This window comes from Trichechus manatus, unplaced genomic scaffold, assembly GCF_000243295.1.
Source record: "Trichechus manatus latirostris isolate Lorelei unplaced genomic scaffold, TriManLat1.0 scaffold00008, whole genome shotgun sequence".
Lineage (NCBI taxonomy): Eukaryota > Metazoa > Chordata > Mammalia > Sirenia > Trichechidae > Trichechus > Trichechus manatus.
The window spans coordinates 4728018-4742894 of record NW_004443944.1 but is presented as its reverse complement, the minus strand read 5'-3'; the positions used below and the strand labels follow the sequence as shown (position 1 = coordinate 4742894).

Below are 14877 nucleotides of genomic sequence, written 5' to 3'. Positions count from 1 at the left end.
GTTGATTATGGATCCAAGTAAAATGAAATCCTTGACAACTTCAATCTTTTCTCCATTTATCATGATGTTACTTATTGGTCCAGTTGTGAGGATTTTTGTTTCTTTATGTTGAGGTGTAATCCATACTGAAGGCTGTGGTCTTTTATCTCCATCAGTAAGTGCTTCAAGTCCTCTTCACTTTCAGCAAGCAAGGTTGTGTCATCTGCATAATGCAGGTTGTTAATGAGTCTTCCTCCAATCCTGATGCCCCATTCTTCTTTGTATAGTCCAGCTTCTCAGATTATTTGTTCAGCATACAGATTGAATAGGTATGGTGAAAGTGTACGACCCTGATGCACACCTTTCCTGACTTTAAACCATGCAGTATCCCCTTGTTCTGTTCAAATGACTGCTTCTTGCTCTAGTTATCTAATACTGCTATAACAGAAATATCACAAGTGGATGGCTTTAACAAACACATGTATTTTCTCACAGTTTAGGAGGCTAGAAGTCTGAATCCAGGACACCAGCTCTAGGGGAAACTTTCTCTCTCTGTCAGCTCTAGGGGAAAGTCCTTGTCTCTTTTCAACTTCTGTTCCTGGATTCCTTGGTGATCTCCATGTGTTGTAGCATCTGTCTTGCCCCATCTCTGCTTGCTTGCTTCTCTGTGCCTAATCTGCTCTTTTATATCTCAAAAGAGATTGATTTAAGACTCACCCTACACTAATACTGCCACATTCACATAACAAAGAAAACCCATTCCCAGAAGAGATTATAACCACAAATATAAAACCCCGTTGACCCATTGTCAGCGAGTTGATTCCAATTCATAGCGACCCTATAGGACAGAGTAGAACTGCCCCATAGGGTTTCCAAGGAACGGCTGGTAGATTCGAACTGCCGACCTTGTGATTAGCAGCCATAGCGCTTAACCACTATGCCACCAGAGCTCCACAACCACAGGTATAGAGGTTAGGATTTACCACACGTATTTTTGGGGAACACAATTCAATCCATAACATGGATATTAAGTGGTGTCCCCCCCCCTTTTTTTTTGGTTAATGTTGCAGCAAACTTGTTTACACATGTCTCTTTAGGCACAGTGCAAGGGGCAGTCTAAGAAATAGACCTGAAGTCAGAATGGCTGGGTTGTAAAACAATCACATTTTCAACTTTAATAGTTATTACGAAATCACTCTCCAGCTCTGAGTGAGAGTGCTACCTCTTCTCATTTCCTTACTAATGTTCGTTATTGTCAGATTTTTAATAGTTTTGCCATTCAATTTACACAGTTTGTGGGATTCTTTATATATCCTAGATTTGTATATATTCTTAGCCTACTGAATGTATTGCAAAGATCTTTCCCCAGTCTATCATTTGTCTTTTTAATCCATTTATTTCTACTTACCCACATAATTACCCGTGTCTTTCCTCTTCATTCTTTTTGAATGTCGGATCTTCCTGCTGGGATCATTTTCTCCTGTATGAAGCATATTCTTTTGAATTTCCTTTAGAGAGGAAAACTTTCTGTCTTTATTCGTCTGAAAATGGATTTGTTTCATGTTTCTGAAAAATGTTTTTGCTTGGTATACAATTTTAAGTTGACTGTTAGTTTCTCTCTGCACATCAAAGCTGCTGTTCACTAGCCTTTGGTTTCCATTTTGTGATGGTAAAGTCAGCTGCTAGACTACACCTCTGTCCTTTGAAGGCCTTTTGTCTCTGGGTACTTTTAAGATCTTCTTTTAATCTTTGGTGTTCCTCAGTTTTACTTTGATATATGTAGGTGTATGCTTCTTTTTGTTTATTCCATTTGGAGTTCACTGGGCTTTCATGTTCTGTGCATTGATTTCCATCTGAAAAATTTTCAGCCATCAATCTTCAAATATTGCCTCTACCCTATCCTCTCTCCTGTCTTTCTGGAACACTGGAATAGGGCGTGCTAGACCTTTTCACTCTATATTTCACATCCCTTAACCGCTTTTCATTTTTGCTAACTTTGTTTCTCTGTGCTATAATCCAGATACTTTGTTCAGATGTATCTTTAAAATTGTACTAATTCTCTTGATCCACTGAGGTGTTTTGAACAGCTTTATTGAGGTGTAATTAACTTTTACTACATTGTATGTATTTAAAGTGTATAATTTAATAAATTTTGATATATGCATACACCTGTAAAACCAACAGCGCAATCAAGATAATGAACAGATCCATCATACCCCAAAGTTTCCACGCGAACCTCCCCCCCATCTCCTGGTTACACTGATTTGCTTTCTATCACTAGAGATTAGTTCACACTTTCTAGAATTTTATAAAAATGGAATAACACATTATATGCTCTTTTTTTCTGGCTTCTTTCACTCAGCACGATTATTTTGAGGTTTATTTATGCTGTCGTGTGTGTCAATAGTTTTTTTCTTTTTATTGCTGAGTAGTATTCTATTAAGGAGCCCTGTTACTACAACCGTTAAGTGCTCAGCTGCTAACCAAAAGGTTGGTGGTTAGAACTCACCCAGCAGCTCCAGAAGAAGGACAAGAAACACAGTGGGGCAGTTCTACTCTGTTGCATGGGGTTGCTACGAGTCGAAAATGGACTTGACAACACTATGATTTGTTTCTATAGTCCCTTGTTGGTGCAAGTTTGGTTTGTTTCCAGTCTTGTGTGGGGATAAGCTTTATTTTCTCTTGGGTAAATATCTAGGAGTGAAATGGCTGCTTTGTATAGTATATGAATGATGAACTTTTTCAAGAAGTTGTCAAACAGTTTCCCAAAGTGGTTGTACCATTGGTTTCTGCCTTGATCTTCATTATTTCACTTTTTCCCTTTGCTTTGAGTTTCATTTGCTCTTCTTTTTCTAGTTTCTTAAGGAAGATACTGAAGTCACTGACTTGAGACTCTTCTTCTGTTTTAATATGGGTATTCAGTGCTGTAAACTTCCCACTAAGTATTGCTTCAGCCACATCCCACAAATTTAAATATGTAGTGTGTTCATATTCATTCAGTAAAAAATACTTTCTAATTTTTCTTTGACTATGGTTTATTTAGAAATCTGTTGTTAGTTTCCAAATATTTGTGGATATTTTAGATATCTTTCTGTTACTGATTTCTAATTTAATTCCGTTGTGCTCAGATCATTCTTTGTATGACTTGAATCTTCAAAAAATGTGTTGAGACTTATGGTCTCAAATGTGGTTTATCTTGGCCAATGTTTCTTGTGCACTTGAAAAGAATGGGCATTCTGCTGTCATTGGATACAGTGTTCTCTAAATGTTCATGTCATATTTCCCTGATTCTCTGCTTGCCTGGTAATTTTTTATTGAATTCCAGATATTATGACTTTTACCTTTGGTACTAGGAATATTCGTGAGTTTTTTCCTAGCTCATGGTTAAGTTACCTGGGGACAGTTTGACCCTTTTGAGTCTTACTTTGAATTGTTAGACAGGACCATAGCAGCATTTAGTCTTGAAATAATTTTTTCCCCACTATTGAGGCAAATCTTTCTTAGTATGTTACTCAATGCCCCATGAATTATGAGGTTTTCTACTCTGGCTTATGGAAACAGGAACTGTCTTTGCCCTGTAAGATCTCTGGGGATTATTCCCTCCAATTCCCTCAGGTGGTTCTGGCCCCTAGCCTTGGGTAATTTCATTGCATGAATGTGATGGTCAGTTCTTAGCTGAAGACTCTAGGGAACTCTTTGCAGGTCTCCAGAATTCTCTTTCTGTGGTGCCTTCTACTTTCTGCTTCTTTGCTCCATGAAATCCATCCACTTGGGCCTCCACAGACTCTGAGCTGTGTGTCCCTAACTCAGGACACTGCTGGGTTCTGCCTGGGTTCCTTCTCTCTGAGTTTGACCTGGAAAATTTCTCCACTGGTAAGGAAGACAACTGTAAGGCTCACTTCATTCGTTTTTCTTCTTTCATGGATCATTGTCCTTCATTGCTTGATGTCCAACGTCCTTAAAACCATCCAGACTTTTGTCCATCTCTTTAGTTGGGGGAGTGGTCAGTAAATCTGGTTTTTGTTGCATCATCTTGGTCAGAAGAAGTCCCTGAGCTATCTCAGTGGCATCTTAATTGGTTCCCTGCTTTCATTGTTCTACTGAGTTTCAAATTTCACTTGTTAAATGCAAATTATAGTTTACCTCCAAGAAGTTCTATTTAATTATTTTTCCAATCTGCTCGGTCATTTTTATATGTCTTGCTCTTTACTCTTATTTTCAATCTCTATTTTAAATACACTTAGTATTTTTAGTCTGATAATGCCAGTGTATGAAGCCTTTATATGTCTGATTCTGATTTATGTACTAGCTCTCACTTATTGTCATTCGTTCGTGTGTTTTGGGATTTTTGATTGTGAGCTCATATTTTTGGAACTTTGAGACCTGGGTTAAAGGTGGGTTTCTCTTGTGATGATTTGTATTTGCTTCTGCTAGATGCCTGACGGCACCTACTGGGTGCCACTTTAAATGAAATTTTTGGCTTTAGGGGTTTTTTAGGGTCACTCACGTAGTGTGAATTTAGTTGCAAACCCATGAAAAGGCCGTCTTATTGTTATGAAATTAGCAGGAGAGAATTTTCCCCTCTTTATCAGTGATAAGATTTGAGTAAAGAATTTTTTTCTTAAGGTCTCCTGGTTGGGAGGCCAGGTAGGTGTCTTTATTTCTAGTTCACTTGTATATAGAGAGCATAACCCTCTGATAAAGTTTTCACTGGCTAATTTTTTATTTGTCTTGGAAGAAGTATAGTCAGAATGCTCCTTAGAAGCAAGGAGGTGAGACTTTGTCCCACTTACTTTGGACATGTTATCGGGAGGGACCAGTCCCTGGAGAAGGACAACATGCTTGGTAAAGTAGAGGGTCAGCGAAAGAGAAGAAGACCCTCAACTAGATGGATTGACACAGTGGCTGCAACAGTAGGCTCAACCATACCTACTATTGTGAGGATGGTGACTGACTGGGCAACATTTCATTCTGTGACACCTAGGGTCGCTATGAGTCAGAACCGACTCAACAACACCTAACAACAAAACAACCCTCTGAGGTCTCAGCTTTATGCAGGTATGGTGACTGGGTTCTGTACTTGACTCTCCACCTAGGGAAGATTCTGAGCTTTGAGTCCAGTGCCCTGAACCCAAACAGACCATGAAAAGGGAGCTCAAGCTCACCTGATTTGTTAAATACCCTCAAGGTGAAATATCACGTCAATCCTTAGCTTACCTTTCTAGGTTTCTATTTTTACTTGGTTTTTGACTTTTAAATATTTCTTACTTTCTAAAGGAAACATCAACACATCTCAATATAAATTTTTAAAAATATTATGTTTTAGTCCACATTTTTAGTTGTTTTCAGTATAAGGGTGAGTATGTAAGTAGTCTATCAGGATATCTAGTTGACTACTGTTGGAAATGAAATTCTTATTTTTAAATCTTGTTTATGACTGTTTTGTCATTAAGAGTTATATATTTTGACAGTCAATTGTACCTGTCTTTTTCTTTATAATTATTGCTTTTTGGTCTTGTCTAAGAAATCTCAGTCTCAATTTCCCAATGTCACAAATATACAAATATATTCTCCTACGTTTCTTCTTATATGGGTATCTTTCTCTCTCTATCTCTGTCTATCTATCTGTCTGTCTATCTGTATGTCTATATATGCAAGGTAGGGATTTATTTTTATTTTTGTCCATATAGAAAACCATGGTCCACAGGCCAAATCTACCTTTTGACCTGTTTTTTATGCCCCTGTGAGCTAGGCATGGTGTTTACATTTTTTAAAGGTTATTAAAAAAAAGAAGGAGAAGAAGAAGAAGGATATGTGACAGAGATTGTATGTGGTTTGCAAACTCTAAATTATTAAATCTATTTTCCCCACTTACTTGCTATATTTTAACCTCCTGTTTATATTTGAGGGTTTTTTCAGGATCCTCCATTCTGGTCCCTTTGCCTCTGTTTTTTGCCACTCCAAATACCACACTATAATGAAAATGGCCGTTTTCATTAAAGAAACTACCCGAGTCAAAGAAGGGGGATTAGAAACTGTAGGGTCCATTTTGTGAGTAGAAATGGAAAAACAGAGAAAATTCATACTTGGATGGCTAATTGCCCTGACATTATCCAGAGGCACCGAGATTCAGAGAGCTCACAAACGAAGCTTCTAGTGCGCCTAAAGCGAGTGCTGGACCATGGAATTGAATTTTATTGATTAATTTGTAACTGTGTACAGAGCTGTATGAAGCATGAGACAGAGACTTGTTCTAGGATGTTTCCGACAAATAGAACAATGGAGAGTGAAGCCCCAAGTGAATCGAGATGAGGGAGGAGGAGATAGAAGTAGTGTGGGAGAAGGGCGCCCTGTAACCCTACAAGACGCCTTAGTCACCAAAGGGCAAGCAGGGAGAAAAGCAACAGGGCCTGGAGAAGGCCACTCTATGAATAGGGAGTGGCTGTCCTTACAAAGCAGATGTTTATCTGTCTGAGGTGTGTGTCTGAGGCCATCAGAACACAATTTACTTATTCAGTAGGACAGCACAGTAATGAGAGTATAATCTCTGGAGTTAGGTAAAAACATAGCCCTATGGACGTGGCTCCTGGGTTTACGTGGATCCCAGTACATGGGGCTCCTGGTACTGTGGACCATGGTTTTCCATATGGAAAAAAATAAAAATAAAACCCTATCTTACGTATGTAGATACACAGATGGATAAGTAGGTAGGTAGGTAGACAGATAGATGATAGATAGATTAGATAGATAGAGATAGATACATAGATAGGTAGGTAAGCGGGTAGGTAAGTAGATAGGTAGGTAGATAGATAGATAGGTATGTAGATAGATAGATCCGTAGGTAGATAGTTAGATAGAGATGGGTATCCATATAAGAAGAAACATATGATGCCTGGTACAAGAAGCTTCCAGTACAGATGGCCCCTGGTACACAAGAGGCATGGTATACATGGTCCTCAGTACACATGGTCCTCAGTACACATGGACCCTGATACAGTGGGCTCCTGGTATACATGACATCCACTGCATATGGCTGCCGGGCTTTGTCACGCTCGCCACAGTCCTGGAAGCTGTGACCACAGTTCCAGACTCCTGCTTAGTGAGATATGGGGGCTTTCCCACTCCTCACTCCACACCTTGTGTTTCTCCTGGCTTTGCTCTTCCCTGTGGGATGAAGAGGGGAAAGGGAGAGAAATAATACGACAGACAACAAGCTTTCCCCTAGAAAGAGCTTGTGTGAGATGGGCTCCATCTTCTCCACTCAGACGTGGCTCATAAAAGGGCAGTGGATGTGTGAGGGAGGGTGGGCAGGAGTAGGCCAGGTGGTCAACGGATTCCAGCATCATCAAGACATATGGCCCAAATCTCCTCCTGCCTCTTCTGTGGGCTTCGCTCAGAACCAAGTCAAAACCGATACCCTTGAGCTCATGACCTTGGCCACCGGCCTTCAGGCTCTCAGGTCTTTGTGCAAAGATACCTCTCCAGATAGCTCCTTCCCGCTGAAGCTAGCATAGGGCAAACAAACAGACAAAGAAAAACAAACAAACAAAAAATACTGCCTTCGAGCTGATTCTGACTCACAGCGACCCTACAGGACGGAGTAGAACTGCCCCACGGGGTTTCCTAGGCTGTAAATCTTTACGGGAGCAGACTGCCCCATCTTTCTCCCATGGAGGGGCTGGTGGTTTGAACTATCGACTAGTTAGCAGCTGAGTGCTTAACCGCTGTTCCACCAGGGCTCCTAGCATGGGGTAAGAAGGCTTTTTTCTGATGGGTCGTCCATGAAGCCTATCAACAAATGTATCGTGACGGTCTCACACAAGTGTCCATAATCTATAGAGAGAGCAAGAGAGAGCAGGAGGTGGATTTAAAATCTGAACCTTGAATGGAAGTCAATTAAAAAAAAATTAATTCACTATATAAAACCAAAAAAACTAAACCTGTTGTTATTGAGTTGATTCTGACTCCCGGCCACCCTATGTGTGACAGAGTAGAACTATACTCCGTAAGGTTTTCTTAGCTCTAATCTTTACAGAAGCAGATTGCCAGGCTTTTCGTTCATGGCACTGCTGGGTAGGATCGAACTGCCAACCTTTAGGTTAGTAGTTGAGCGCAAACCGTTTGCACCACCCGGGGACCCAAATCACTATCTAGGCCAGCTAAACACAGCAAATGAGATGTACATGCCTGGATAGATGTTAAAAACAACCCTGAGTAAATATAAAGTGAGGGAAAGATTGAGATCTGCAGTACAATGTCACAAACCAACACAGCCCTACATATTCATAAGGATGCATGCTATTTAAGGATGTTTATCAAACCCACTCGAGTGGGTGTCTCCAGGGCAAACAGAGGAATTGGAGTGGGAAGAGCAGAAGAAGGGGAAAATGACACTCAAATGGGATGTCTCAGGGGAGGTTCCCTCGAGGCAGAGCCTGAGACAAGGATTGTGTACAAGAGACTCATGGAGGGAGGGCTCTTGGGAGGTGCATAAAGACGTGAGGGAGGCCGACCAGGGCGGGGAAGAAGCCAAGCAAAGATGTCAGGTCCACTGTGCAGACTCAGCCTGCTCCCACGGGGAGCTCTGAAGTGTGAACTGTCCCATCCAGCTTGTCCTGCTCAAGGTCAAGGGGCTGAGCTGTGGCACCTGCAACATCAGTGATGGGGAAGAGCCCCTGGCAGGGGGTGGGGGGCCCCTATGCCTCTCCAACACCGCAGCTCCATCAGCCAGGGGTAATCTCGTAGAAGGGTGAGAAGGGGTGATGTGAGTCGTTTTTGCCCACACCCCAGCCTGCCTAGGAAAGGTGGTCTGGACCGCCACTGCATGGACTGGTGATGGGGGCAAGCTTACAAGCCCTGCCTGACCCTGGGGCTTAGCTCCCAGGGTGCTGCTGCCACCATACAGAGTGAGTTGGAAGCTCTCAAGAGAGAAAGAAGCAGATCCTGCCATGACTCAACAAAGCATTGCCTAGATGACAATGGTAAGGTCCATGGGCTCACCTTAGTGGGACTGGCCCAGCAGCCTCCTCTTTATCTGACTGAGTGGAGTCAGCCACTCTCCATTTCTGGAAGCAAAATCTCCCTGCAGCTCAAACTGTGCCAATCTCGACACCTGCAAGCGTGTGGCATAACCCGCTGACTTGAGGCAAAGGTGACTCACAGAGCAGAGAAGCAGAATTCTCTCCTGTTGTCTCACCTTGCCCCTTTGTCCCTGCACTTGGAAATCACACACTGCCCGGGCCCAGCAGGAGCCCCACTGGTGCAGGGGTTTGTGATTAGCAGCCCCATCTCCCAAACCCTGGCTCAGATAGCTCTTTTGGAGCCTGTGGTCTTAACAAGCAGGGAGGTAACAGCTCCTTTCCAGGGTAGAGGAGGCACCCTTGTGACTGGAGCCACTCCCAAACATTGTCACCGCCAGGAAAGACAGACCACCACGTGGATGCTGCAATGTGCAGGGCTTATTTGAAATTCTGCGAGCGGCCCGGTGGTTAGGAACAGTGGCTCAGACAAATGGTCACGTAGATATCTTCACCTGCTTCCTGCACTGGGTGGCTCAGAAGAGCTTCATGGTAGCAGAGTTCTCAGAAACAGAGGCTTGTAAGGGAAGGGGGTCTGTTGCTATGCCATGCCATGGAAGCAGTGCAGAGATCTTGGGCCTCTGATGGCAGCCTCTATCAAAATGGTACCAAGCACTCGATTTCAAGTCCAGTTCCCACCCGGCTGCACATTCTGGGTGTTTTAGGGCGTGCTGCAGCTGCTGTGCGTCTCAGTACTTTGACCTGCAAAATGGGGGCGCTAGACCAGGTCATGGGTCTGTGCACATGCAGTGCTGGGCTGCTCACGGAAAGACTGGCAGTTCAAACCCACTAGCAGCTCCTCGGGAGAAAGACCTGGTGATCTGCTCCCGTAAAGATTACAACCTAGAAAACTCTATGGGGCAGTCCTATTCCATCGCATGTGGTCGCTATGAGTTGAAATCAACTCAATGACACCCCACAATAACAACATCAATAAAATACTTGGCGCATGCCCCCTAATACATGCATATTTGTTCATTTAGAAATCATACATATGTTCTTCTTTTTTTAAAATAATATTTTATTGTGTTTTCAGTGAAAGTTTACACAGCAAATAAGGTTCCCATTTGACAGTTTCTACACAAATTGTTCAGTGACGTTAGTTACATTTTTCACAATGTGTCAACCTTCTCTTTATTTATGTTCTGGTTGTTCCATTTCCAGTACTCCTTGCCCCCTTATCTCCTCATCTTTGCTTTAGAGTAATTGTTGACCTTTCGGTTTAATATGTTGTTGTTGTTAGGTGCCATCAAGTTGGTTCCCACTCATAGCAACCCAGTGTACAACAGAACGAAATACTACCCAGTCCTGTGCCATCCTGACAATCGTTGTTATGCTTGAGCCCATTGTTGCAGCCACTGTGTCAATCCATCTTGTTGAAGGTCTTCCTCTTTTTTGATGACCCTCTACTTTACCAAGCATGATGTCCTTCTCCAGGGACTGGTCCCTCCTGATAACTTGTCTAAAGAATGTGAGATGAAGTCTTTCCATCCTTGCTTCTAAGGAGCATTCTGGCTGTACTTCTTCCAAGACAGATTTGTTCATTCTTCTGGCAGTCCATGGTATATTCAATATTCTTCATCAACACCATAATTCAAAAGCATCAGTTCTTTGATCTTCTTTATTTATTGTTCAGCTTTTGCATGCATATGAGGCGATTGAAAATACCATGGCTTGGGTCAGGCGTATCTTAGTCCTTAAAGTGACATCTTTTTTTTTTTTTTTTTTACTTTAAAGAGGTCTTTTGCAGCAGATTTGCCCAATGCAATGCGTCATTTTATTTCTTGACTGCTGCTTCCATGGGTGTTGATTGTGGATCCAAGTAAAATGAAATCCTTGACAACTTCAATCTTTTCTCCTTTTATCATGAAGCTGCTTATTGGTCCAGTTGTGAGGATTTTTGTTTTCTTTATGTTGAGGTGTAGTCCATACTGAAGGCTGTGGGCTTTGATCCTCATCAGTAAGTGCTTCAAGTCTTCTTTGCTTTTAGGAAGCAATGTTGTGTCATCTGCATATTGCCAAGTTGTTAATGTGTCTTCCTCCAATCCTGATACCCCATTCTTTTTCATATAGTCTAGCTTCTTGGATTATTTGCCAGCATACAGGCTGAATAATTATGGTGAAAGGATACAACCCTGATGCACACCTTTCCTGATTTTAGACCACGCAGCATCCCCTTGTCCTGTTTGAATGACTGCTTCTTCGTTTATGTACAGGTTTCTCATGATGGTTTTTTACTGGAGCACTGTACTCATGGGTGATATTCTTTATTCTGTGTGCCAATCTGTTATTTCACTAAAACCTGACCTCAGGGGCTAGTTTCAGTTCAAGGTTTAAAGAGTATCTCAGGGCAATAGGTCTCAGGGAGTCCTTTAGTCTCAACTGGTCCAGGAAGTCTGGATTTTTAAGAATTTGAGTTCTGTTGTGTGTTTTTGTCCCATTATGTCAGGGTCCATCAATTGCGGCCCTGATCCGAATGGCTGGGAGTGGAAGCTGGGCACCATCTAGTTCTGCTGGTCTCCCTACGTATGTTCTACTCTGCTAATATTTTGTGTACATTATAAAGTGCACATCACCACAGAAATAAGAAAGTCTAGATGAAACATAAATGGAAGTTGTAATATTTTTCTTTTTCCACCCTTTCTTGTCTTCCCCCTGGGGTGTGACGTCTCCACTTTGGAGACGATGAGGCCAGATGATTCGGAGGGCTCATCCAGGTGGAACTTGTGATGCTCACTTTTTGAAGAAGTTCCTCGAGGCCTGTGCTGTCCAGTCCGGTCACTGCTAGCCACATGTGGCTATTTAAATTAACTAAAATTAAATCCAATTCAAAGCTCAGTTTCTCAGACATACTAATTCTATTTCAAGTGCCCAGTACCATATGGCTAGTGACTGCTGTGCTGGACATGGAGAGCATAGGGCGTCTCCATCACTTGGAAAGTTCTAATGGACAGTCTGTTTATTAAGTCACCAAGACTATGTAATTCAGTATTCAATTAAAGCAACTATATTTATTAAGGAGCCCTTGGGTGGTGCACAGGGTGAATGCACTCAGCTGCTAACCAAAACGTTGGAGGTTCAAGTCCACCCAGAGTCTCCTCAGAAGAAAGACCTGGTGATCTACGTCTGAAATCTCAGCCATTTGGAGACCCTATGGAGCTTAGTTCTACTCTGACACACATGGGGTTGTCATGAGTCAGAATCAACTTGATGGCAAGTGGAACTGGGTCATTTATTAAACACCTAGTATGTGCTAAGCACACAACAACAGCATGTGCTAAGCAGTGTGGGAAGTATTTTATAAGCACTAGCTCATTTAGTCCCTATGAGAAGCTCATGAGTTGGTCCTGTTAATATCTCCCCATGTCATAGTGGGGGTTGCTGCCTGAGGGGATAAGTAATTTCCTGGAGTCGCCCAGCTAGTTAGAGGTTGAGCTCCGAGTTCTCGTCTGAGGGTTGTGTCATCTGAGTGTCACCTCTTTAGGTTTTTGTAGGTCTTAGCTCCTGGCTCGTCCTTTCGGGCTGCTGACCCCATGTGTACTTCTCTGCCCGCAGGTACAAAGGGGCGTTCTTGCAGAGCCGTGCTCAGCCGAGAGCCAGCAGACTGTGCAAACCACACTGGGTGCTGAGAGGAGGCTGCCACCCTCATCCACACGAGGGACGGGACCCATGCAAAGCTCTCCAGCCAGCTTCTTCAGAAACAGCAGGTAACACTCCTGTTGGAGGCCCCTTGTTAGCCCAAACTGGGCAAGCCCAGGACCAGGCTTGCCTGGCGCTGGGATGCAGGGTGAGCAGGAATCCACCATCCTTGCCCTCAGGAGCTCAAAGCCCAGCCAGGGGACAGGAGTGTGATGATAATGGTAAAGGTCACCATCAACCTGACCCTGAGATAGCGGAGAGGGTGCCGGGCGAGAATATGGAGAAACCAAGGTTTAAATCCAGCCCATAACATCCTCAGTATTGGCTGTGTGTGCCAGCCTCTGTACTTGGCACAGATCACCCCCCATAAACCAAACCAGTTACTGATGACCCCATGTGTGTCAGAGTAGAACTGGGTTTCAAAGGGTTTTCAATGGCTGATTTTTCAGAAGTAGCTTGCCAGGGCTTTCTTCTGAAGCTCCTCTAGGTGGACTTGATCCACCAACCTTTTGGTTAGCAGCCGAGAGCTTAACCATTTGCACCACCCAGGGACATCACAGTTTGACCCCAGGACTTAGAAGGATATGAGTGAGAGCCCCTGGTGCCTCTGCCTTCACCCATCTCTACGAAGGAAGTCCACTTGGCTCTTTCCATAGGCCACTGTGAGATGGAATGGGCTGGTGGATGCACAGACAGCTTGAGGGTCAGAGTGAGGCAGGAATAGGAGTGTTATATGCTGAGAGCCACAAAGTACACTGCTCACATGCAGAGTGGTAAGAAGCATAGTTTTCATCAAGCTCGGAGAGAAATTGAGGGTAAACTAATGGGCATGGCTTCCTGGAAGAGGGGCTATTTGAAGTTGCAATCACTGGGCAGCTAGGGCAATGCTTAACTTATGGGTACTTCAAATTCCCCTCTGTCTCTGCCCCCTAGCAGTGCTGAGCCTAGCCTCAGCCTTGCTTTCAAGGTGCTGATGGGAAAATGGGAACCGTCTCTGAAAGGGCCATGGCCTCATCCAGCCAGCAGTGACTGAATGACCAACCTTCTGTGGCTGACTGTTATCTGTTTGGCTCAAGGGCTGACCCTGGGCTCCGTCTGCTGTCTAAGGTTTCGGTCCTTGGGGACAGTTTGCAAGGACACCTCCGCCTCCACCTTTGTGAAGCTCCAGTGCCCCCTGCAGGCAGATGGTGCTTTTGTGCTGCCCCCGTCCCCAGCCCCCAACGCCCTCCCCAGTGGGGAGGGACAAGGACTAGTCCTTGTGAGAATATAAATCAAGGAAGGTGTCTTCTCTTACCGTTGATGGCCAGTTGTGGAATGAAAACTGTTGTCTTTGTTGAAGAACTTCAAAGATCAAAGTCCATTGGGAGAGGCTGGGAGGTGGTAGGGTAGGGGTAGGTGGAAGTAGGTTCAGGGAACCAGCTTTGTGCTTCCTTCGTTTCTGTGGCTCTCATCCTCACCGCCATTGTCTTGTCCTTCTCAAGTAGATACAGCCAATGGAATTGACCATTGGAGTGTACATGGGTAACACCCCTCATGGAAGGCCTCTCTGGGATCAATTTTGGTCTGTATCCTCAGGACAAGAGAGAGCTCTCCCCCATGCACAGAGCAGAGGATACCACGAGACTCCCCTCCTCTGCCATGGGGACCTCCCTGTGATAACTGCAGGTGGGCTTTATGTCACATCTGTGACCTCCAGACCCTTCGCAACACCCCTCTCACTCCTTCTCCAGCTCCCAGCCCACCCTTGGGAATCCAGGTCCAGCCTGAGGCCCTCAGATGGTCAAGACCTGGCTCAGGGCACCCATAAGGCAAAGAGTTGTGGTGCTGTGATTTCTGGAGGCACAAGGACTCTTCATTTGGAGTAGAGTGGGCCCCTGAAAGAATTATGATACTGGTGGTGGGTTCCTCATTCCTTGTTTCCATGGACCTGCTCTAGCGTTGCCCCCATTAAATCCTGTTCTTGAGTTTCCATTCATGTTGGGATGTCAGTGACCCATAATAGCTCCAATGGGACTCCTTCTGAGGCGCTGGCAGAGAGTTGATAGCCTCCACTATCTGGGGACAGGAGGCTCCCCTTGGTCATTGGCGGAACCCAACAGAACCAACCAGAACTCTGCCAGTCTCTGATGTCTATCTAGGGACAGGAGGCTCCCCTTGGTCATTGGTGGAACCCAACAGAACC

At 44.0% G+C, this 14877-nt stretch overlaps 1 protein-coding gene across 1 annotated transcript in view; it reads left to right on the top strand.

Annotated features, from left to right (window-relative positions):
- The window catches only part of ZNF831 (zinc finger protein 831), a 105399-nt gene that overhangs the window by 30912 nt on the left and 59610 nt on the right, over positions 1-14877 (top strand). Inside the window, exon 5 of the mRNA XM_023742636.1 lies at positions 12612-12763. Within this exon, the coding sequence (XP_023598404.1) occupies positions 12612-12763 (152 nt within the window). The remainder of the gene's footprint in view (positions 1-12611; positions 12764-14877) is intronic.